Source organism: Tachypleus tridentatus, chromosome 12 (genome assembly GCF_004210375.1).
Source record: "Tachypleus tridentatus isolate NWPU-2018 chromosome 12, ASM421037v1, whole genome shotgun sequence".
In the NCBI taxonomy this organism is placed as follows: Eukaryota; Metazoa; Arthropoda; class Merostomata; order Xiphosura; family Limulidae; genus Tachypleus; species Tachypleus tridentatus.
Window position 1 is genome coordinate 11,534,584 of NC_134836.1, and position 25,988 is coordinate 11,560,571.

Genomic DNA, 25,988 nt, shown 5'->3' on the forward strand with positions numbered 1-25,988 from the left:
GGAAATCTGACAAGCAAGTGAAAGTGTGAAAAATATATATAGTTGTATAAAGTAAATAGATTATAAAAAATGATAAACAGAACAATATGGTTTAATAGCAAGTGTTGAACCGTAATTGGCAAACCTATAAGGGACGCCAATAATGAAAAGGCATTTATTAGAAAACTGTTTAATAACAACTTAATTATTAACTCGGTTGGTTACATAGTTTCAGTAATTGTCTTAGATTTTACTGATACTGTTTTCCAAAATAATATTTTACTTGTTTGTGTAATTTTCTTTGTTGTTGTTTTTTTTACTCTGGTCTTTATTACCTTCTTTATTCGTATAGTAAATACATTCCAGTTTTGTATATTTAATTCCACAATTCAATTCTTCGTTCAATGCTAAAATTCATCGGTTGACATCGACTGACAGACAAAAATATATATGAAGCACTGTTCGTATATTCAGTATAATAGCTTAAAAGCTGGTCCGGCATGGCCAGGTTGTTTGGGTGCTTGACTCGCAATCTGACCGTCGTGGGTTTAAATCCCCGTATCACTAAACATGTTCGCCCTTTCAGCCGTGGGAGCATTATAGTGTGACAGTTAATAAGTAGTAACCCAAGAGTTGTCGACGGGTGATAATTACTAGTTACCTTTCTTCTACTCGTACACTGCTAAATTAGGGACGGCTAGCGCGAACGTCGAGAAACAAACAAACTTTAAAATCTACCTTCATCCGGTAGAATAACATAAAATTATTAGGCCTAAAATTATTAGCTAGCAAGTTCGGTACGAGTGTCCCCCCACTCTCCATGCATTTCTCTTAATTGCAAGTTTTAAACCAAAACACTTCAAGTATTGTATATATAAAATTCGATAGAATCCATTATCGTTTATCGTCCAGAACAAACGACGAGTACTGACATTCAGTAAAAGACTTAGTTGTTAGTGACTTGAGAAATAAATGATTTCTGAATTGCTATTTATTACACGTTTCTGAGGTCGAGCTGTTATGAATAAATAACATGTTTTATAATCATTCGTTGCTTATTGTTTCTCCAACATTTCTTCAGCAGCAGATGTTAAAACCTTAACTGAAATTGTTACTTATAATTTAAAGCACGTCTCATTAAATACAAGCAACGTAAATTATTTTTGAAGATCTTACATCCTAATCATTCAACTATGTAAGTTTGTTTAAAAAATATTTTTCCCTCCTTTTTCTCCCATCATGTCGTTGATTATTTATGTAATTGTAAATTTTATATGTCTCTTAAATTTTCCGTGAGGTAAAGCCATTACTGGGTTTGATAAGTATCGCTATTTTAAGTATAGCGTGCGTGTGTGTGTTTGTATAGCAAAGCCACATTGAGCTATCTGCTTTGTCCAGCGAGGGGAATCGAACCCCTGATTTGAGCATGTAAATCCGTAGACTTAATCTCTGACCCAGCAGGGGACTTGTGAAGACATATTAACACTTTTTAGAAATGCTGAAAACATCTAAAAATGTAAAAAATTAATTACGTTTTTTTCTTTTGAATGAATGTAAACAGTGATTCCAAATGTCCCTTAATTTTAAAATTTCGACGTAGAACTTTCGATTTTCTAAGCAACGCCATAAAATTTAAAATGAGTTTCTTCATTTTTAAATTAAGCAACCAATTCAGCTTGATACACTTTTGACAAGACGAAATATAGAAATATTTATATTATAGAAAAATAAATCTGGATTTCATTAATTTAAGGCACCCTGTTTTTAATTATTGTAGCTCAACTCAAAATAATAAAATTTTAATACAGATTAAATATAAGCAATAAGCTAAATTAGATAATATGAGGCGGTGATTAGGTTCCACTTCTTTTAGAGAAAAATGTGATGATGCTATAATTAATTTTTGTAAATATGATTTGAATGATATTGAGAAAAAAGGAAGGGTGTTAGCTCGGGAGTTAAAATTTAGTATTCCCAGCAAACTAATGTTGAGGATTATTTTGTTCAGTTTGAACAGTTTGTAGAATATTTATCACACCAAACAATTTGGGATAATTCTGGTAAAAAATTCAGTAACATTAGAACTCGTATTAGTAGTTTAGTTCTTACTTTTTTAATAATGTTTTTTTTTCTAACTTTAAATATTTATTTTGTTCGTTTGTTTTTTTAATTTCGCGCAAACCTACACGAGGGCTATATGTTTAAATAATGAAGAAGTTAAAGCTTTAATAAGATCGTGTAAAAACAAAAAATATTGTCATTTCTTAACTGGGTAAGGGTATAAGTAATAGGATAAGGGTAAAACGGGTAATTCTACAGTGATGTTCGTTGTGCGAGTTTTGATGTGAATCTTTGTATACCAACATACCACTGGAAGAGACAACTGAGTGCTTAATTACTGTTTGAAAACAGTTCCATCATTGAGTCTATGCTTAAACTGCTCTTCTTGAAACTGATGAATTTTGCCACCAAAGATACATATTTTTTTGGCCAGCTTTATGATAAGATAAAGTTAGTTCATATGGGTTCAGTAATTGGATCATCCTTATCCAATAGGTTTCTGTCATCATAAAATACAATGGTTTGAAAGTTGTTCTCAATAGTTTAAACCTCTCCACATTGTAGACATGTAGACATTACCATTACTAGTTCTAGGACTTCTGATCAAGCTGTTCCATTTTTACAGTATTAAGGTTTACAATAAAACATGAACTTCCTTTTCCAGAGGCACTAACGCTAATTTATAACTATAATAGAGAGTTCTGATATGAAATATATATGAAGCATTTACAGGATTATATTTTAATTTTCATAGTTTTATTCTAAATGTTTCCAAAGATAATTTAGTTAAAATACTGTTCCATTGTATGTTTAAAATATCTAGTACTCAGGAAAGTGTATATAAGGAATTTTTTAACATCGATTATTTTTTTGTCTTTAAATAGGTCTCCTATTAAAATAATTGATTAAAAATTTAAATGGAGGAAAATTGTCTAATATTATTCCAGTTATAATATCTAAAGGATGCTATTCATTTACCATTTATTGTTAAATATTCCTCAGTTATTAAAAATCGGTTGACACAGCTTATTCGTAATGTGTATGTACAAGTACTTATTAATGTGTGCTTCTAAGCCTAACAGTCTTCCGTTTTTTAAGGATAATGTCGCTATTCTTCAATCGTCCATAGCCCGTCAGCTTACTTCTACATTTTGTCAACAAGCTTACATTGGATTTACAAAAAGGAAAGTTAACACTTATAAAATAACATTTTAATTTCAAATAACCTACAAAATCTAGTACAGTTGAATATGCCCTACGAGATTGGTGAGGGAGTCGTCACAACTAATCTGTTTAACAGCACATAATTTAATGTTAAGATTGTAAAAAGGAAAAAAAATATAATATCTTCAGCATTATTAAAAGACTTACACAATTAATCTCTTACGTAACTGACAAACAAGCACATCCAATCTATACATTATTGACACGTTTTTTCACCTATTTTCATTATTATTTACAGGTTTGTACATTCTGTTCACTACGATATTTTTAGATTTATACAAATTTTAAATTTAATCGCTCAAATATGCAATTTATTCCCAACTCAACTAGTATGTTCTAATCTTGAATAATAAATAAAGAAATTATTGTAACAATTTCAGAATTTCAACCGTGACAGTAAAGTTACTAAGGTTGATGGAAAACTGATTTTACAAGCTATGATAGAAGATGTCACTAACATGCTGAACGAGAAGCAGAGAGCAGTGTCGGTAAGTATATCTTAATGACACCATCGTAACGGTAAGTATATCTTAATGACACCATGATGACGGTAAATATATCTTAATGACGTCTTAGTAACGGTAAGTATATTTTAATGACACCTTGGTAACGGAGAGTAGTATCTGTAAGTATATCCTAATAACGCCTTAGTAATGGTAAGTATATTTTAATGACGTCATAGTAACATAAAGTAGTACATAATGTATATTTCAATTATATCATAGTAACAGGGATTAGCAGAAAATGTGTACTGTTGTTTATAGTCAACTGATGTATTTACCTTAACGAGTAAAGTTTCGTATTAGCTATTCTTGAATGTTAATTCTGTACAGATTTTCTTTTCTTCTGTTTCAGAGGATCGTAGAAGGAGCAGAAGAAGCTGTTATCCGACACGAATATAAGAAAACTTTGAAGGTAAGGCCACTCATACCATTATTTAAAATTTAGTTTTAACGTCGTACTGTTTTGTTTGTTTGTTTAAAAGGTGTTTATTTTCTGTTTCCTAATTGTTCAGGTAGTACACTGCAGGGTTATAATTTTAAAAGTCTGTATTTGATACCCAGTTTTGATTGAGCATTAATAGCTCATTATGTAGCTTTGCACTTAAAAACAAACAAGTTCGTTTCTAAAAACTGCTAACTAACGCTTGGTTCCGTTAGTTTGGGTGATTGTGAATTTTATTTGCCAAAGTAAAAAACACATTGTTACCGTTTTTTTAACTACTGTTTATTTTGTAATCGTGTGGTACAACGTTAAAAAAATGTTATTCGCGTGTTCTCTGACTTGTTTTTACTGTTGGTTTTTTTTTTTGCTGATTCGAACAAAGCTAATCAATGGGCTATGTGTGTGAATGTCGCTTGTTCAGTTGAATATGCCTCCCAGTGGCACAGCGATATGTCTGCGGGCTTAAACACTAGAATCCGGATTTCGATACCTGTGGTGGGCAGAGCACAGGTAGCCCATTGTGTAGCTTTGTGCTTAATTTCAAACAAACAGTTGAATATTTCTTTAAACTTTTCTTTTGAATAAAACTAAAAGCTACATAAATGCTAAGCCTAACAATATCACCTCATTTTTGGTATAGGACAGAAATTCTTCACCAAGTTACTGTGGAATTCGCTAACTTAAACAAAACCTGAAGTATATGCTGTGTATACTTAGTGATCATTATGAAAGAATACTTTATTATTGTGATGCATGCTTTATACATACTAATTTCACTTTAATCAGTCAATATATCGAAATGGGTATTTAGCGGAAGTACTTCAATGCCAAGAAGCTGTATGACCCAAGAGAAGAAGATCTCCCACAGGAGGCTGAAGAACATAAGGACACTGACTGGGCAGCTATGGAGCTTGATATTCACCCCAACTTTGAGCGGTTTAAAGTTAACCGTAGCTACAGTGTGGTGCACGTTCCGACTAACGTTTATGATAAAGGTTGAATATTTTTTCTCGGTCTGTGTATTAATACTTTATTGTTAATGTATAAAACTATTGGTTATTTTCATCGAACTATCTACAGTATTTAATTAGATGTACTTCCGCAGAGTCCGCGAAACTGTTCTCTTTCAAGAGTTAATAAAACCCAAAGTAGGAGAAACGGATATTTCTACTTCATATTTGAAGTTCATATGCATGCTCTCTTGTAGGTTACAGTGATTCATGGCATGAACGACTTTTACTAACGTCACGACAACACAAATTGTAACGTTAATTGTCCCTTACGTGACGTCATTTTAGTGTCTACTGACTGACTGACGTGGAAATATTATGTTTATTTATCTCATCATTTATGTTTCTCAGTTATCTGTTTGTGGAGTACTTAAGTATTTGTTTGTACGATGTGTGTATCTCTTTATATATTTATTTGTCTGGCGAAGCAAGTAACAACTTTATTGTCTTGTTAATTTCCCTGTTTATGTTTTATCTATATTTAGTTACACAAAACGTAGTTGTTTCTTAACATACACTTTGACAATAACTACTTTTACCTGACTGATAAGGTAATATGCAAAACTGTTCTATAAATTGTACTGATAAAGCCTATATTTTGTTTTCTAGCGCCTGATATCATGAATGCTATTCATTGGTCCGAAAGTCTGACACATAAATTTAGTGATAATATGGCCAATGACCCCAACCTCTCGTGGCAATATTTTGGCAGTAGGAACGGCTTTATTCGCCTTTATCCCGGTGAGTTACAATCGACTCGAACATCCAGATGCCACTAGTTTGTATGGGACGTATATATCCTAGTAGGTGTCAACATTTGGAAAGAAATTTTATTTTAGAAATCACACTACAGATGATCGTTCTAAAATATTTCGTTAAACTCCGTAAAAGTACCGCGACTTTCTAAGTACACCATTGACGTGGTAAATCAAATAAACGGAACACTAACTTTTATAATAGTTACAACTTTCTATACAACACGATATCAGTTGATAAAATAAATAACATTAAGAAGCAATATTTGAATAAAGAAACTGGGCCACGTCTAGTTGATGCACATGTTGGATGTTGCAATTATTGATTGATCGAGTTTCAATAAATAATGGTGAGATTTTGTTACTTTTGTTTACATAAAACTCCATACGTTGTAATGGGAAAGCGGATTTAAGTTTTAGCAGTTTTTTAGAATTAGTTGGGTGTTTAATCCAGCAAGCCGTTTTAAACATAACCACAATCTTATCGACGTGTTATTAGCAAGTGTATCTTCTATAATAACGAAAATAAACCACCCAATAATGGAGATTTTATTCTATTATCTTAGCGACAAAATGGCCCCAGACAGAAGGTCCGGACTTGTACGATTGTAGAATTAGGCACTGGTAAGTATCGAATCACCTTCGTAGTAAATTAATAAAGTTAACATTAGTACAATACTAGTGGAGTCACAAATACAATAAAATAGTGACGATAACCTTGATATAATACTAGTAAGTTAATAAAGTTAACATTAGTACAATACTAGTGGAGTCACAAATACAATAAAATAGTGACGATAACCTTGATATAATACTAGTAAATTAATAAAGTTAACATTAGTACAATACTAGTGGAGTCACAAATACAATAAAATAGTGACGATAACCTTGATATAATACTAGTAAGTTAATAAAGTTAACATTAGTACAATACTAGTGGAGTCACAAATACAATAAAATAGTGACGATAACCTTGATATAATACTAGTAAATTAATAAAGTTAACATTAGTACAATACTAGTGGAGTCACAAATACAATAAAATAGTGACGATAACCTTGATATAATGCTAGTAAATTAATAAAGTTAACATTAGTACAATACTAGTGGAGTCACAAATACAATAAAATAGTGACGATAACCTTGATATAATGCTAGTAAAGTATTTGATGTTAATCCAGCTATCACTATGATTAAGGTCTAGTTTATCTGTCTAGTTAAGTTGTGTTCAGGGTTACCGATGAGGAGTGGAATTCTTCTAAACTAAAGCACCGAATATCACACGTTGATCAGAGTGTAAATTGAACTGGAGCTACCTACAACTTAATACTTGAGATTAAAGAATTTTCGGAGTACTAAGTTTATGTATCAAACCTGCTATTGTGCGGCTTATAAAATGTAAAGAACTTAATAGTGGTCAATGACACTTTTTCCTCACTTCACCTACTCATGATATCAGTTTTTCTCATAGTGACAACAAAGCATGTTAACACCAACTCCATGTTTGATTGAACTACATAGTTACCACTACTTTCTTGTAATCTATTTATATTCTTGTTGCATTTAGCTAATTTTCTTTAACCACCAACCTCCTCAATTCACTATTATTTTAGGTATAACATTAGCAGTCGCGTTACCAAACTTTACACATTTTTACTTCTTACCTCTCTGATTTATTAGGTATATTAAAGCAGCTGCTTCTCCTAAAGACTTGGTGATCTTATTGGACACGAGTGGTTCCATGACAGGGTTACGAAAGGATATCGCACGTAGTGTCGTCTACTCCATTCTGGACACACTAGAAGACAACGATTTTGTTAACGTGCTAAAGGTACTCGAAAATTTATTTAACTGTGTTGAAAGCAAACAATGTTTTTAAATATTCTGACGTTAGACAAAGACTTTGTTAATGTGATAAAATTACATATAAATATAGCAAAGGAAGTCTTAGAGTAAGTTAATATAACAATGTGGACAAAAAACTCTTAAAGTAAAGAGTTATAATGTAGACAGTAAACTCTCACTTTAACCGAGAATAAGAACGCAGATAGAAAATTCTCGCAGTAAAGTGGTGATACTTTCAAGGATTTTTTGTTTTGTTATTGTTCTTTTTTTAATTCAGTAATTCTTTTATAACAATGGTCTACATTTCCTTTAAGTATAAAGTTAAGATAATTCGCTGTTTTTAACATAGAACTCCGTTTCTAGTTAAATGATTATTTATTCAGTACCAGACCCCAAAGTTGACTTTGTATCTGAACATCTGTAGCTTGTCATCTAACCTTGTTATGGTTGCTAATTCCAACAATCGATTCTAATTCAGTTTTTTAGTTTTCAGAAACTGTGGAGGCAGTTGTACCGTGTTTTAATGAAACTTTGGTTCAAGCTAACAAGCAAAATATTAGAGTAAGTTTGAAGATAAAGTTTGTTAATTCAACGCTGAATGAAACTATAAAAAACACTTTTACAATGAAGCTACTTAAGAAGGCCAAGTTTTTCATAATATCAAGAAAAGCTTTTAATTTGTTCTTCATTAAAAGTTAATTACAAAAATTTAGGTAATCATAGGTACAATTATTTTAAACTCATGTTATAAAATATCGTTATGTTCTCAACAAAAGTTTTAATAAATATAATTTAATTTTAAAGAAATTTGTATTGTCGTTCCAAGTTTGCAGCCGTAGAAACCGTTCGTGTTACATTCCTGTGTCAGGCCTAAGTGGATGAGTTAGGGATTACTGATATGACACGAGTATTTTAACACAATATATGAGATGAGTATCGAGTAAAGTATGTATTAGAGGTATAGTACACACTTTGCGCCTGACTCTTAAGTTTTTATAAACTACTTTAAATATATTTGATAATATTTTTCTAGGAGTTTCATGAACATTTAGAGAACCTCGACACTCGTGATATTGCCAATTTTAGCCAGGCTTTGATCTCAGGCTTTGAACTTTTAAAAAAGGTGAGGTACAAAGATTATTATATAGTTTTCTAAACCAAAATTTATTTTTTTACGATATTATGTTTAAAATAAAATATAGTTTTACTGAATTATATTTTGAGCCATACAATTTAATTGTCTAATGAAGTAAGGTTTCCCAATGTTTCTTTCTATATAGTGTAACCTCACCAAAACTGGTAGCCAATGCAATCAAGCCTTGATGTTGGTAACAGATGGCGCTCCTTATACCTTTGACGAAATATTTAACCACTATAACTGGCCAAATATCTCGGTGAGTTTTTAAAACAAGAATCTTTTAAATCTAATGTGTATATTAAAAAAAGAATACTGTAATGAAAAGAAAAATAACATTGTTATTAGAAACAATGAAGTCGTTCGACAGAAATGTTTAGTTCTGAGTACATTTTCTTTAACCAGCTATTTTAATCGTTATTATGTGATTAGAAAGTTTTTGTAATATTCAAATGTTCACTAACCAATCAGGCACCTACAAGAATCGGAAGTTATGAATTTACGTTGTAAATTTATTATTAAATTCAACTTGAATAGTGTCCACTAGGCCAGCAGGCAAGAATGCAATAACTAGAACGCCAGGCCAATAGACAAAAATGCAAAATGTGAATACTAGGCCATAAAGCAAGGGTGCAAGAATTGTAAGCTCAGGATTTACTTAACAAAGCTGTAATTTAGTAGAAGCGTAGTAAGCAAAATACAGTATTTACAAGGAAGATAAAATAGTGTAATAAGTAAAACTATAAAGAGTTTTTAATGTCTTAAGTTAACTTTCTGTAGTGGCAACAGACAAAATAACACAAATTTACATTCCATGAGAAAAGGCGAATTCTGAAAATACAGTAACTCAATGAAATTACATTTAATCGTAGGCTTTATCAGGACTTTCGAGAAATCCTCATCATTAAACAAACTCTATTAAAAAAATAATAAATCCGTCTTCTCTACCTTATACATGACCAGTATGATAGAAATCCTACTGGGACTCGATCAACTGGCTTATCCAGCAAGTAGACCAGATGCTAGGATGTACAGGTTCTAATGCATTTAGTATTACACCTAAGAAGTCGATAAACAGACTCCAAGGGCAAGGTTGGTGTAGCTCAAGGATGGTCACATACATTTTTTGCCCAACTCGTAATGAAATTTAGAAATCAGAAATAAAAATTTTAAAAAATATGTTTACAGTTACCGTTATTAGTGTTCATTGCATAAAAACAACGAGAATTTGTAAAGGTGCCGAAATCAGGAATGAATAAAATGTTATTTTATTTTTTCGGGGATATTATATATGCGAATCTATTATTCAGCCGTAGATTTAGTGTTCATACTTGGTTCTATTGAAGTACCAAAATATATCATTCAGGAAGAATGTACAGAAGAAATAAAAGAATAATCGACATTTTTGCAACATATTTCAGATTGATTTCATATACATTAAATTAAATATCTTGTTTTCTGTGTTAAAGTGGGCGTACATTACGTCGATAAATACCTTGTTTTTATGCTTAAATGAAATTAGCAGAAATTTTGTGATAAATTTATTATACATAAAATTGTTATAAACCTTGTTGAGTGGGCTTAATGTTGTAAACTGTTGAAAAATTCTAAGGAAATATTGTTAGATCTAATCACGCCCTTTAAAAATCAATCTTTTATCTGATAATTCAAGGTGCGAGTGTTCACCTACCTGATAGGTAGAGAGGTGACAGACATACGGGAAGTTAACTGGATGGCCTGTGCAAACAGAGGTATGTGGGGCACGCCTTCTTCATACCTTACCTGATAGGTAGAAAGGTGACAGACATATGGAAGTTAACTGGATGGCCTGTGCAAATAGAGGTAAGTTTGACACGTCTTCTTCATACCCTATCGGCCTATCTGATAGGTAGAGAGGTGACAGACATATGAACGTTAATTGGATGGCCTGTGCAAACAGAGGTAAGTGGGACACGCCTTCTTCATACGTGATCTTAGGAATTATTTCATCTTAGTCCCTATATTGGTAACTATAAAGTTTTTTTTTTTTTTTTTAAATTCGCACAAAGCTACTCGAGGGCTATCTGTGCTAGCCGTCCCTAATTTAGCAGTGTGAGACTAGAGGGAAGGCAGCTAGTCATCACCACTCACCGCCAATTCTTGGGGTACTCTTTTATCAACGAATAGTGGAATTGACCGTCACATTATAACGCTCCCACGGCTGAAAGGGCGAGCATGTTTGGAGCGACGGGAATGCAAACCCGCGGTCCTCAGATTACGAATCGCACGCCTTAACACGCTTGGCCATGCCGGGCCAACTATAAAGTTATCAATATAGAACCGCAAATATAAAGTAATATTTTCTAGACACAAAAGTATCTTTTATTAATTTTAAATGAATAAAAATAGGATTCTATTTTTGAGAGACAAATAGAAGATTTCATATGTTTAAAGCAGATGAACAAAAGATCTGTTCAGTTAGTGACTCATATACAGATTACTTACTCTTATAAGGATAGATGAAGATACGATTGTTTCATTTAATGACATATTAACTGATTATTTCACTTGATGGTAGATTAATAAAATATTTGTTCAGTTATTATAGATAAATGAAATATTGTTTCACTTAATGACGGAAACAAACAAATGATTTTTTTTATTGTTGGAGAGGTAAAAATAACGTTTAATTAGTGACGTTGAAATGTACAATGTTTTTTAGCAGTGTCATAGTTCAGCTTAATTTTGGTGTTGGCCCGGCATGGCCAAGCGTGTTAAGGCGTGCGACTCGTAATCTGAGGGTCGCGGGTTCGCATCCCCGTCGCGTCAAACATGCTCGCTCTTTCAGCCGTGGGGGCGTTATAATGTGACGGTCAATCCCACTATTTGTTGGTAAAAGAGTAGCCCAAGAGTTGGCAGTGGGTGGTGATAACTCACTGCCTTCCCTCTAGTCTTACACTGCTAAATTAGGGATGGCTAGCGCAGATAGCCCTCAAGTAGCTTTGTGTGAAATTCAAAAACAAACAAACAAAAAACAATTTTGGTATTATACAAATCCTTAATTATGGTATTTTCTCTGTTGAAGGGTACTACACTCATGTGGCGACTTTAGCTGAAGTGAGGGAGCAAGTCGAGGTAAGTGAATTTATTTTTTTACCTCCCTCCTTTCAGTGAACAAACCACATTGTTATGATAACAAGTCTTAAATCTGAAATCTTCCTACTGACCTGAGTTAGTTATTGAAAACTCTAACTATTGCTTTATGACAAATTCAAAGATATGGTTTATAAAATTAACCTGTATGGAATTTGGATATATTAAACTATATATTGTAATGTTTTATAAATTGAGATTTACATTTTGTGGAAATCAAATTGGTATCTAAAGATGTATGGTAACCTTACATCAAAAAGCAATATGATGTGCATTTAACTATATGACGTCATGGAGCATACTTGATGTACATTATTAATCTAACATCAAAACGAAATGAGCAGATTCTATAAGGGAAACTTGCAAACATAAAAACTTAACTCTAACTACATGACCTGTTATTATATAGCAGCTATTGCTTATTTCTGTAACATTAAATTCTGACTTATTACAGAAATACATCCCTGTAATGAGTCGTCCCATTGGCCTGTCTAACCAGCATCCAGTCATCTGGACACCTGTCTCTGCTCCTCCCTCAGTAAGTTATTTATTTTAATCGTTACTAAAGTTCTCTATTCAGAGTATGTTAGATAATGTTGAAAATACTTTATACAGCAATAATCTTGCTATTTAACCCAAAATATTAGGTACTGTATGTTTGGATATGTTTTTAGCACTGTTAATTACATATTTGTTTTAGCTCTACATCTTGTTCTATGCAGAAGCTTGTGTGTAAATTTAATTTATTTCTGAGAATTATTCTAAAACTCTATTAGAAAGTTTCACTGATCATGGATGTTTTATGTTTTGTTTTTATAACAACAATAACAAAGACTGGGAATTGAGAAGTACAATTCATCTGTTAAGTGTTTTGTGATGTCCTAGAGCCCCTGCTGTCCAACTGGCTGTGGGAAGAAAGGGAACAGGCAAAAATAAAGAAGTTAAGGCTACAACAACGAGAACAGAGACAGATGGAAGTTGGAGAGATGGACATGGTACAGGATGGAGAAATGATAGGTGAAAATGGCCACCAGATTCCTTCCACAATAGAAATAATTTTGAAACCCAAGAAAAGCAAGGTTGGTGTTAAAGAATCTCTTATTATGTTGGTATTGTAAATGGTTAGAACCTGTAAGTATTGTACCTTGTTGATGGTTAGAACCTGTAAGTATTGAACCTTCTATATGATTAAAACCTATTAGCATGATAATATTGTAAGTGCTGAAATTTAATGAAATGTTATTAGATTGATTAGTTAACGGAAATAAAACAAAGATAACAAATATAGTGCACTACTTCTGTAAAAACAAATCACTTTTTAAACCCAATTATTTTAGACCATTTCACCACTTGTCCACTAGATAATTTTGAAAAGTGTTATCATTTTATAACCTGTGTCAGCTAAACCTTCCATTAAAGAGTTTGTGAAAAGAATAAATATCTGAGGGAGATTCTATTGCATGAATAAAATAAGTAAGTTTGTTATTGCATGATTCATATAAGTATTCAAGAAAGTAAGCTGGTTTCTCTTCCTGGAATCAAAGCTATGTTAGCAGAAATCAATAAAAACATTTATACAACTGTATTACAACATGGTTCATTGGAGCAGTTGTTTCATATTTAGTCTAAAAAAAGACAAATAAAATTATCATCCTCTAGTCACTAATAGTAGTGACAAACTTTGTGATAGGTAAGTACTTTATGAAATGTTGAGATTTAAAATTATCATCCTCTAGTCACTAATAGTGGTGACAAACCTTGTATAGGTAAGTACTTTATGAAATGTTGACATTTAATTTCCATGTTTCATATAAAATTAACAAGGTTTTCATGATTTTTTGCAGAACATTCAGTTGTTCACTACAGTAGCAATTCCAGCTTTTGACCCTCGAAACTACACTGTAAGTAGTAGAAGATGGTAGATTTATTTATCACAATAAGTTGTAGACATTGGTAGAGGCATACATCAAAATTGAGTAAAATGGTACTAAATATTTAGCATCAAGTAATAAACTAGGAAATGTTTTACAATTATAGTTAAATTACATATAACTTCTTGATATTGATAGTTCTAGCTAGACCATGTGAAGTATATATACCTCTTTATAATAGCAGCTCTGGCTAGAGTCTCAAATATATAACCACTTGATATTGTTGGTTCTGGATATAGACTCAAATACTTAATCACTTGATATTGATAGATCTAAGTACAACTTGTGAAGAATATATACATATATATATATTCACATCACTTGATATTGATATATTTAGCTACAGTTTATGAAGTAGATATACCACTTTATGACGGGAGCTCTAGCTGGAACTTCATATATATATATATATGTCACTTGATATTGGTAGATCTGTCTACAGTTAATGAAGTGTATGTATGTATATATATTAATGAAAATAAATACATTTTAATATTTAAATAGTTAAATAGTAAAAAAGTAAAATCACAAGGAAGGACTGCATTAAAAACAGCAAATTCAAACCTCTGACCAATTATATTAGAGTGTTATAACTCAATAACAAGCCAAAACAAATAAAACAAACAATGCTGCATTAACTGAAGAAATCCCAGGGTACAAGCTACAATGTGGTATTTTAAAATGTACCCGAGGTTTTGGAGGTGACTGAGAAAGTAGGACCCACATTGCAGTGGGAATACACCATCTACCAGTCTTAACCTTCATTTGCCAGTCTCACATAAGAAATAAAAAGTAGAAATAGATATAGAATTAGAAATTAGGAGAGTGAGATATGGGTACTCAAACCCACAAGGTTCCACATTTATATCACCTTTCACTGCCTGCAGACAGCTGTGGGAAGGTGACTGCTCTCCCAAGTGAAGAATTAATTGAAATAAATAGAAAAAAAATAATAATAAGGAAATAAGGTCCTACCATTTGAGGGTAAATAAGGTGAAAACTTACCTCTTTATGTTAGAATTCCAGCCCCCAGTATAGTAAAAAGGCACTAATTGACAGTACAGCAAACTAACTATACCAGCTGTGCTGTCAATTAGTGCCTTTCTACTATACTGGGGGCTGGAATGCTAACATCAAGAGGTAAGTTTTCATCTTACTTACTCTCAAATGGTAGTATCTTATTTCCTTATTATTGTTATTTGTCTATTTATTTCAATTATATTTTTACTTGGGAGAGCAGTCACCTTCCCACAACTGTCTGCAGGCAGTGAAGGGCGATATAGATGTGGGACTTTGTGGGCTTGAGCACCCACATCTTGCTCTCCCAATTTCTATTTCTAATTCTATATCTATTGCTACTATTTTTCTTATGGGAGAGGGCAAATGGATGTTAAGACTGGTAGATGGGGTATCCCCACTGCAATGTGGGTTCTATTTCTGCAATCACCTCCAAAACCTCAGGTACGTTTTTTTTAATTCCACATTGTAGTTTGTACCCTGGGATCTTTGCAGTTAATGCAGCGTTTTTTGTATAATTTGCTTTAGTTTGAGCTTGTTTTTGAATTATAATAAACTAATATATATGTGTGTGTGTGTGTATATGTACACACACACACATACCACCTATTGTCATCTGTTCTTCCCCTGAGGCTCTCTTTCTCGTAAAGTGTAAAGTGAAATAGAAAAAGATAAAGTGATATTGAAAAATTGAGAGTACTGTTGAATGTTTTAGAAAAGTAAATAATCATTCATCATAGTTTCTGTTTACCTGTATGTGATAATCTACTTCAATAAATCATTGGGGCAGCTATTCTTTCTTACAAAAATCTAAACATTTAACAACTTAATAGCAATAATTCAAATAATTGGGTATTTCTATATAATATACTCTAATTGTCTCATGTATTCTGTGACGTTTTGTATTAGAAGATTTTTATACGTATTTTCACTCACGAATAGAACATCACGCAGCGGATTCTTGCTAAAAAAAACGTCTGGATAGAGAGGAGAAGAGAGGTATTCTTGTAGTTAGCGAATCCACCACCTAGTAGTAAAAAGTAGAATGTTTAAACATCCTGAGTTAGAAACTGTTAACAGTCCTCCATAGCAGAGTAAATGTTAACAATGTAGAACCATTAATGGTGAAAAAGGTATAGTAGGTGTTAATGTGCAGAACCACCTAGAGTAGAAAAAGTATAGTAAATGTTAACAGTGTAGAATCGCCTATAGTAGACAAAGTATATTGTTAACTGTGTAGAGCCACCCAGAGTAATAAAATATAGTTTGTGTAAACAACATAGAACCACCTATAGTAGACAAAGTATAGTGTTAACTGGGTAGCACCACTTAGAGTAGATAAAACACAGTTAGTGTTAACTGTATAGAACTACCTAGGACAAAGTGCAGTTAATGTTAATAATCTAGAACCACCTAGTGTAGACAAAGTATGATAAAAGTTAACTCTATAGAATCAGTATGAATAGACATTGTATAATGAGAGTCAATCATGTAGAATATGCATGTTTATAAAATGTATAATAAGTGTAGGCTCTGTACAACCACTGAAGCAGACAATGTGTATACGTGTGTACTTCGTACAACCACCAAGAGTAAAGTGTGTAGTAAGTGTGGACTCTGTAGAACCATCAAGAGTAGAAAATCAGTAGTAAGTGTGAACTCTTTAGAACCACAAAGTGTGGATAGTGTGGTGTCTGTAGGGCTACTAAAGATAGACAATGAATTCTGTAGAACCACCAAGTGTAGAAAGTGTATAGTAAATGTGAACTCTGTAGAACCACCAAGTATAGACAGTGTGTAGTAAGTGTGAATTCTGTAGAACTACCGAGTGTAGACAGTTTGGACTCTGTAGAACCACTAAGTGTAGACAGTGTATAATAAGCGTTTTCTGTGCAAGCTCATTTACAGAGGATAAATTAATAACATTTGGTTTACACAAATGGTTTATAAAATAGTAATATTATATAAATATTTATGTTAACTAATAGTGTCATGAATTTTAATGACATAATATTGTTAAAGCTCTTTAGTATGGTGTACCAATATACTTAGAGTAGAGTAAACTATGTATGTCAGTTAACATTTGTGAGATGTAATCAACCTTTGTTCACGTATTTTTTGTGGTGGATGACATGTTTTGAATTATTACTTAACTATTTTGCTCGTGGTTAATCCATTTGGGCAAAATAAATATTACAATTTCTTACACCTGTCTTGGTTTGTTTTATATTCCTCAACAGCTTAGAAATGTTTATTACTGAATTTTCAATATTTTCTAGAATAACAAACAACATAAACACAAAAAGTAATGCACAGAAATTCCTTTACTGCAGGTTAGGGATACGAAACTTCTAGGAGTGGCGGGGACTGACGTACCTATTAAAGAAATCCTGAAACTTGTTCCATCGTACAAGGTAATGAAAAACAGTTACTTCAGTGTTGCCTAGAATTATTGTCGAAACACAATCCACGTTCAAATCTTCTAGCGTCACTGTTGCCTGACGACATCTTTAACTATTTAACATATATCCTAAAATCCCAATCCCACCGGTTTCCGACAACAACCGTTAGTACAATATACACTCGAAAATCCCAACCTCGCTGCTTCCCCGCTTTATCTATAACTATAATATTATTCAACCAGTATCCTGATTCCAATTATAAAATCATGTGGTCTTTTTCACTTGGAAAGAGTTTACGATGTGAGTGTAAACCACGGTTTATAAAGATTTTATGACTGGGTATTAAAATTGTAGTCTCTACAATGTTAAGTCTCGTGAACCAGGCCTCACAGCAATAATTTCAGTATGATTATCAGATAATTGTTGTATTACAGACTCAGTAATATTTGTAACTTCTCCCTCGTAACATTTCATATTGTTGGTTCTGTACAAGCATAACGTTAGCACGGCTCCTTCTGAAATTCCAATAGAGAATAATATTAAGTCTTTAAACATGATATTAAATTATGATTTAGGACACATTGTGCTTAATTTTAAATGTAAAATGTTGTGTTTTTTCTCGTGATTTGGTGTTTCAGAGATTATTATATCAAAATATTTTATCTGTGGGTTTTAAAAGAATTGTGTTTACGGAATTCTGGCATTCTAACAAGAATCGATCAAAATATAATTAAATACTTAAATCAGTAAGTGTTTGAGTTTGTATCCAATTTTAAGCTGTTTAAAAATATCTTTTCAGCTCGGTGTTAATGGATACGCCTTCATAATCACCAATAATGGTTATGTGTTATTTCATCCGGACCTTCGACCTCTGGTAAGAAAACATTTTAAATCTGTATTTGTGTCTAATAAATATCTTAGGTATTGAAATAGAACTAAAACGTACATACTTTGAAATAATTGGCTTAGATATTCACGCACGTATATGGAGGGGTTCTGTCGAACCTCTATTTTTGTGTTGTAAAATAAATATAATTATAGCGCAGCTGATTATCTTATTTAACGTCTTCTACATAGTCTGTATTCTTCTGTTGAATCATTATCATCTTTTGGCTCGAAATAATCACATGCAGTGGCTAATTTATATGGTAATATTTGGTTTGTTTGTTTTTGTTGTTTTTTTAATTTCGCACAAAGCTTTTCGAGGGCTATCTGTGCTAGCCGTCCCTAATTTATTAGTGTAAGACTAGAGGGAAGGCAGCTAGTCATCACCACCCACCGCCAACTCTTGGGCTACTCTTTTCTCAACGAATAGTTGGATTGATTGTAACATTAAAACGTCCCCACGGCTGAAAGGTCGAGCATGTTTGGTGCGACGGGGATGCGAACCCGCGACCCTCAGATTACGAGTCGAACGCCTTATCACGCTTGGCCACGCCGGGCCGTCTAGCATTTGGTATTTTGATAAGTCGCCACTTGTGAACGTATCTTAAAAATTGTAGCTTCTAACACAGTGTCAGTGTTTACAAAAATTATAAAATGTTTTTTCTTACATAAAAAGTGTTCCATTTGAAGATTTATTACCATATTGAAACATTTAACACAAAAGAGCAAATTAAACCCTAATCTTATATTTATTGTTTTGATAATGAATGTAGTTTACAAATATTTCATACAAAAATGTATTATTATTTCGAACTTTGAGGCCATTTTTAAATGCTAATAAAGAGCAGAGAAACAAAGGAAATTAAAATTCGGTATACAAAACTCAGCTTGTGCAACTTGTAACTGTCAACATTGTACCAATATTTTCCAAAATAAAGCGAAACGTGGACATTTTACATGAAAAGTGCACTATTTGAAGGTTTGATGTCATGTCTAAGCATTAATAATAATAAAAAAATAAACTAAAATCTGAAGCACAAATCGATTGATCAGATCGTTTAGAGCCAGAGGTACACATGAAGATATAGATCAGTAAGGTAGTTCAGTTAATGTGACAACATTTTGAAAAATCTACTCATTTCTGATCACCTTAATAACATAGAGGATTGGTTAAATTATTGATACATATATGTAAATATATATACTATTACAGAAATTAATTAGTCCCCTTCTTCAGAACAATCACTATCATCATATGAGTCCAAATAATAATCTCTGGTCCTTGTATTATTCTGTAAACGGTACTCGTGTTTTACAGGAACAACAACCTCTTTTACATCTCTGTTTACAGTTGTAATTTACTGCCTTCTGCAATCCAGATGGCTCAGATTCCATTTTCTTCCGTATTCTGACAAGGATGTTGACTTTTTTGTGTCAGTTACAGCCAACAGATGATGGAAATTGACGTTGCTTTATAGTGAGCTACTATGAATTTCTGCTTGGTAGTTTATCCACTGGCAGTTTTGGTAAATAACATCATGAATTGGTGGTAGTTTCAAATCAGATATTTCTATCACTGACAGTACTGGTAAAGAACATCATGGGGTTGGTGGTAATTTATGTTCTGGTTGTTTATCTACTGACAGTATTGACAAAGAACATCATGGGGTTGGTGGTAATTTATGTTCTGGTTGTTTATCTACTGACAGTATTGACAAAGAACATCTTTGGTTGGTAACAGTTTCTGTCACGATAGTTTGGCTACTTACAATATTGGCGGACATCATGGGGTTGGTGGTAATTTATGTTCTGGTTGTTTATCTACTGACAGTATTGACAAAGAACATCTTTGGTTGGTAACAGTTTCTGTCACGATAGTTTGGCTACTTACAATATTGGCGGACATCATGGGGTTGGTGGTAATTTATGTTCTGGTTGTTTATCTACTGACAGTATTGACAAAGAACATCTTTGGTTGGTAACAGTTTCTGTCACGATAGTTTGGCTACTTACAATATTGGCGGACATCATGGGGTTGGTGGTAATTTATGTTCTGGTTGTTTATCTACTGACAGTATTGACAAAGAACATCTTTGGTTGGTAACAGTTTCTGTCACGATAGTTTGGCTACTTACAATATTGGCGGACATCATGGGGTTGGTGGTAATTTATGTTCTGGTTGTTTATCTACTGACAGTATTGACAAAGAACATCTTTGGTTGGTAATAGTTTCTGTCACGATGGTTTGGCTACTTACAATATTGGCGGACATCATGGGGTTGGTGGCAGTTTCTATTCTGATAGTTTGCTCACTGACAATATTAGTAAGGAACGTTTTTGGTTTGTGATTGTTTTTGTCCTGATTGCTTGTGGTTCAGTAGAATACTTTACCTTGTTTACATAAGGTAAAGCAGTTTGTCTATATTAATGAGAAACTTTCCAACATCCTGAATCTCTGGTGCTGTGAAAAGACTGACGTTGTCTCAGCCAGTGAATAATTGTAATTTAATCACAGCATCACATACTTCACCACCAATTTCTACTGTGACCTGCCTTTACATATTGGGTTGAGTGGTCATTCCTGTACGGTTTGGATTACTAATACAAGGCCCTCGTTGAAGCACATGAACTTTTCTGTCATGACTGACGTGAAGGAGATTCATGTTCATCATCTGAGTTAGTTTATTTTGTCCTTGCTTCAGAAGCAGTTGAAGAAACGTGTGAATCTGTGAAACAGTGGGTCAGCTGAAAGACCGTCTGTTAACACTAATTCACTGATATTTTATTGGTGTGACTTATAAAAAACAATTACTTGGGGATCAAAACCATACTTGAGCAAGTAGCTCCTACAAAAAGAAAAACATTAACGTATAAATCACCTTATATGTACTCGATATTCCTACATCGAAACTCAGAAAAAGTTTCAGTTATTTTTTTACATGAAGAAGAAGGGAATTATTTGAAGATAATTGTTCTGTGCATTTTCAGAACACCTAACATATGGACATCTACACTACTTAATGTTTCTTAGATTGACAGAAAACTATCTTCTTCTGTTAACATGAAAAATGTAAAGTTCTTATTACAGACCTTATTACAGTTTGTATCTTCGTTTTTCACAGTAAAATAAAGTAACTGCTATATACGTGTTATTGTTTGTATATACATTATTACAAATACACTAATTGGACTTATAATTAATACTAAAACTAGAAACGAAAATTAACACATACAAATTAACATGCAAAACTGTATTTATGAACTTTTGATTTTTACCTCGTATGAAACATATAGAATATATTTGGTTGTGATTTAGAAGAAAACCAATATCTCTTGTGCATGCTGCTTTATCTTCTATCATGTCTTCCTTCTTGTGCTTGTGATGAAAAATATATAGCTTTTTTCATACCCAGTTAATACCACTAGTCCTGAACATCTGGGGAAAATACACATCACATATAATCTTGTCTTCTCAGGGACTGTGAATACATAGAAGCTTGACTGTATTGAATTTTTATATGTTTTCACATGGCCATCCGATGTCACAACAGAATAAAGTTCATTGACAGTTCCAGTTTTTAATAGGTCTATTTTTTTTAATTGTGTAACATTGCCATGCAGTCGTTTTTACCAATGAATGAACAAAACAGGCAGCTTAAAGTGAAAATGGAATAACAAAAACAAACTTCAGACATACCGTGAACATTATTTCCTCGACTTACAAATTCCCGTTTTGACACCATGTGAAATTTAGGGAAGTCAAAATATGCACTTGTAGCTGAGGAAGAACATTTCAACATTATGTCTCAAACTATAAGTGATTTTACTTTTTGGCGATTTGATTTTTACTTTAAGTTTCCTGTCTTGTTTCAATCGTTCAAAAATCTTTATTCCCCATTTTTAAGTTATCAGTTTTTAATTATCTTCTTGCTTTAGTGTTTTTTCTATTTACATAAATGTGGATAAAGCAATAATATTGACCTATTTATAACAGTTTAGTTTAATGAAGCCTCGTTACTCCTGAGATATTGTTGTACCATGTTCTGTCACTGAACCAGTTCCATCGGATTGTAGATGCTGGATCTCATTCACCATCTGCGGCTATAGCTCTGCACAGGAACTTTCCACACTTCTCCAATCAAGAGTTTGTACACTGAGTCCCACGAACCTCATCTTAACCTTCGCTGTTTGCAACTTTCTTTGAAGTATGTTTTTAAACTTCGATCCTTACCACATCTCACCTAGGGTTGAGTCTTTTTTCCTGAATGGGTTATGTTCTTTTAGAATAGATTATCTGCCCTTTTTTCTTTTAGCTTTCGTATCCAAGCAGAGCTGACTGAATTGGGTGTGTCTCCACTGGTCAACCCATCCTACCATGGCTTATTACCATCCCCACTTGTGATTTGTCTTTGAGTCTTCTGAGGAAGGTGCATACTCCCGATTGGAACTATCATCTTCTCTTTGCCAAACATGTTTTGGACCATTCTTATTTTTCTGTTTATTCTGTTGTTCAAAACCAGATGCCCCTGAGAGCTGTGTCATGGTTTATTATGGCTTTGTAGTTGCTCACAAGTTCCATTCTACAGTTTCTGTGTTCACTGCTGAGTTGTATGCCGTTTCTTTTGCCCTGGATCACGTAGTTATGCATTACACTGATTGTACCATTTATACCGATTGTCTCAGATCAAAACTGGCCCTGAAGTCGCTTCACGTTAGTTTTCACCATGTTCTAGTCGATATTCAAACCGACTGGCCCATTTTTTTTAGTCTTCTATCCATATCCAGTTTTTCGGGATATCTGGCCACATCGGTATTCACGAGAATGAGCTCACTGACACCGCAGCTAAGTCCGTTTGTTCTGGTGCTGTCACTGCTGTGCCTGTCCCATATGTGGACTGTGGTCTCATATTGAAAGGCTGACTTTTCACCAATTGGCTGTCAACTTGTGAGCAACGCGATAACAAGCTTTAACCATCTTGTTTCTGAAACAAGTAAGTTGTTCTCACAAGGCTATGTATTGGTCACAGTTTTTGAACTCATAGTTTTCTTTTAGCTGGGACTGGCCCACCAATGTGTGATCACTGTGATATTCAAGTCACAATATCCCACGTTTTACTGTCATGCAATTGTCATGACTGTGAGTGGCGGCACCATTTTCAACATGTCATTTTTTCAGGTTTACCCCTTACGTTGGACTGTGTCATTGGGATGGTGACACTATCCAGCTTACTTGTATGTTTAACTTCTTACGGGTCATTGACCTTTTTAATTTTATTTAATCTTTTTACCTGCTTTTGGAACTTTATCTGGTTTTTAACTTCATTTATTTTTATCTTGAATAATATTTTACTTTTGTATTTTATAGCTTGTTTTGCTCATTGTTTTGTGCCATAAACCATCAACCAACCAATCCATTGGTGAAAATAAAGTGAAGTTCATTCCACATAACGACAACAAATTAACGCATTTCTTCTATAATGTTAACTGTATACTGTATTCACTTTTATACCAATTGTAGACATAAAGTCACAAACAACTATTTACTTTCAAAAGAAACTGTGAAACCGATGACATTTTAGAATGGAATATCCATGACAATCGATTGGGTGATTAAATAGACTTAGCAACCCTTGTTTTACCTTGAACTAAAACACAGTTGCTACTCTTATTGAAGAGGTATCATTATTTTTTAATTTACCACAAACTTTCCAGATTATTAGATCACCATGAACTTTATGGGTATACTAGAACATGGCCAAAAGTATGTGGACACCCCTTCTAATTAGTGGGTTTGGCTATTTCAGCCACACCCATTGCTAACAGGTGCATAAAATCAAGCATTTAGCCATGTAATCTCCATAGACAAACATTAGCAGTAGAATGAATCCTACTGAAGAGCTCAATGACTTTTAACGTGGCACTGTCATGGGATGCCACCTTTCCAACAAGTCAGTTCGTCAAATTTATGCCCTGGTCGACTGTGAGTGCTGTATTGTGAGGTGGGTGGAAACAATAGCTCAGCTATGAAGCGATAAGCCACACAAGCTCACAGAATGCTGAAGCGTGTAGTGCGTAAAAATCGTCTGCTCACAGTTGTAACACTCACTGCCGAGTTCCAAACTGTCTCTGGACTCAACGGAAGATTCATAAAATGTGTTTTCTTGGCCGAGCAGTCGCACACAAGCCTAAGATCGTCATGCGCAATGCCAGCTGTCGGCTGGAGTGGTGTAAAGCGCATTGCCATTGGACTCTGGAACAGTGGAAATGCAATCTCTGGAGTGACGAATCACGCTTCGCTATCTGGTAGTCTGTCGGACGGAATCTGGGTTTGGCGGATGCTAGGAGAACACTACCTGCCTGAATGCACATTACCAACTATAAAGTTTTCTGGAGGAGGAATAATGGTCTGGGACTGTTTTTCATGGTTTAGGCTCTTTTGTTTCAGTGAAGGGAAATATTAATTCTACAGCATACAATGACATTTTAGATAATTGTGTGCCTCCAACTTTGTGGCAACAGTTTTTGGAAGGCCCTTTTTGTTTCTGCATGAGAATGCCCCCTTGCACAAAGCTAGGTTCATGATTTGTCGAGGTTAATGTGGAATAACTTGACTGGCCTGCACAGAGCCCTGACCTCAATCCCATCGAACATCTTTAGGATGAATTGGAATGTCGACTGTGAACCAAGTCTTCTCGCCTGACATCAATGCCTGACCTCACTGATGCTCTTGTGGCTGAATAGGAGCGAATCCCCGCAGCCATGTTCCAAAGTCTAGTGAAAAGCCTTCCCAGAAGAGTTGATGCTGTCATAGCACCAAAGGGTAGACCAACTACATATTAATGCCCATGATTTTGAAATGAGATGTTCACTAAGCACATATATATGTAATGGTCGAGTGTCCACATACTTTTGGCCATGTAGTGTACCTTTGGAACTTTATGCGTCGTTTGTCGTCACAATCATCGTGATTAGCAGTTTTCTCTAGCAAACAAATAAATTGTGACGACATAGGATGTATTGAAGTTCCATGTTATATTACTTAAAACATAGTATTTTCAACAATGTTGTATGTTTTTGTATGCCAAGCCAACATTAAAAATTGCACCTAGCGTATAACTTTCAAAACGTCATTGTTGTGTATTTCAATAACAAAATGTTTATTGTTACAAGTAAAGTTTTATATATCATTATTGTACTTCACATGCAATCCCCAGTTCCAGGTGGAACGGTACTGTTTGAAATTTTATCCATGTGCATCTACAGTCTATGGACTACTGTTCCAGTGCATATATAAGTGTTGGTTAAAAGCCACTAGAATTGAAACCATGAAAGGTGCATAAGACACTGGCACTCGGTAGGTTATATCTATAGAGGATACACAAGTTAATGGTACCAAATTGGTTATATTATACTGGATGCACAGAATATTCACACACATAGCTTAAATTCATTCAAGGTGCATGAGATAGTAGCACTGCTTCTATACTAAATTATAAATTTTGTCTATAGTTTCAGAACATGTTGAAGCCTGATCACACCTTTACTAAGTTACAGCTTTTGTCTATAGTTTCAGGACATGTTGAAGCCTGACTATTCTAGTACTGATTTGTTGGAAGTCGAACTTGTTAATAACAATCTTCCTGCTCGTGTAAGTATGATTATTTTCT

At 33.6% G+C, this 25,988-nt stretch overlaps 1 protein-coding gene across 1 annotated transcript in view; it reads left to right on the forward strand.

The window, feature by feature from the left end:
- LOC143234943 (voltage-dependent calcium channel subunit alpha-2/delta-3-like) overlaps window positions 1–25,988 on the forward strand; it is a 116,941-nt gene that overhangs the window by 36,605 nt on the left and 54,348 nt on the right. Inside the window, exons 3-20 of the mRNA XM_076472640.1 lie at window positions 3,645–3,752; window positions 4,120–4,179; window positions 5,021–5,204; window positions 5,829–5,960; window positions 6,541–6,598; window positions 7,655–7,805; window positions 8,306–8,380; window positions 8,853–8,942; window positions 9,100–9,213; window positions 10,627–10,705; window positions 12,019–12,068; window positions 12,541–12,624; window positions 12,974–13,165; window positions 13,931–13,987; window positions 15,977–16,033; window positions 17,368–17,448; window positions 18,236–18,310; window positions 25,889–25,969. Coding sequence (XP_076328755.1) covers window positions 3,645–3,752; window positions 4,120–4,179; window positions 5,021–5,204; window positions 5,829–5,960; window positions 6,541–6,598; window positions 7,655–7,805; window positions 8,306–8,380; window positions 8,853–8,942; window positions 9,100–9,213; window positions 10,627–10,705; window positions 12,019–12,068; window positions 12,541–12,624; window positions 12,974–13,165; window positions 13,931–13,987; window positions 15,977–16,033; window positions 17,368–17,448; window positions 18,236–18,310; window positions 25,889–25,969 — 1,728 coding nt within the window. The remainder of the gene's footprint in view (window positions 1–3,644; window positions 3,753–4,119; window positions 4,180–5,020; window positions 5,205–5,828; window positions 5,961–6,540; window positions 6,599–7,654; window positions 7,806–8,305; window positions 8,381–8,852; window positions 8,943–9,099; window positions 9,214–10,626; window positions 10,706–12,018; window positions 12,069–12,540; window positions 12,625–12,973; window positions 13,166–13,930; window positions 13,988–15,976; window positions 16,034–17,367; window positions 17,449–18,235; window positions 18,311–25,888; window positions 25,970–25,988) is intronic.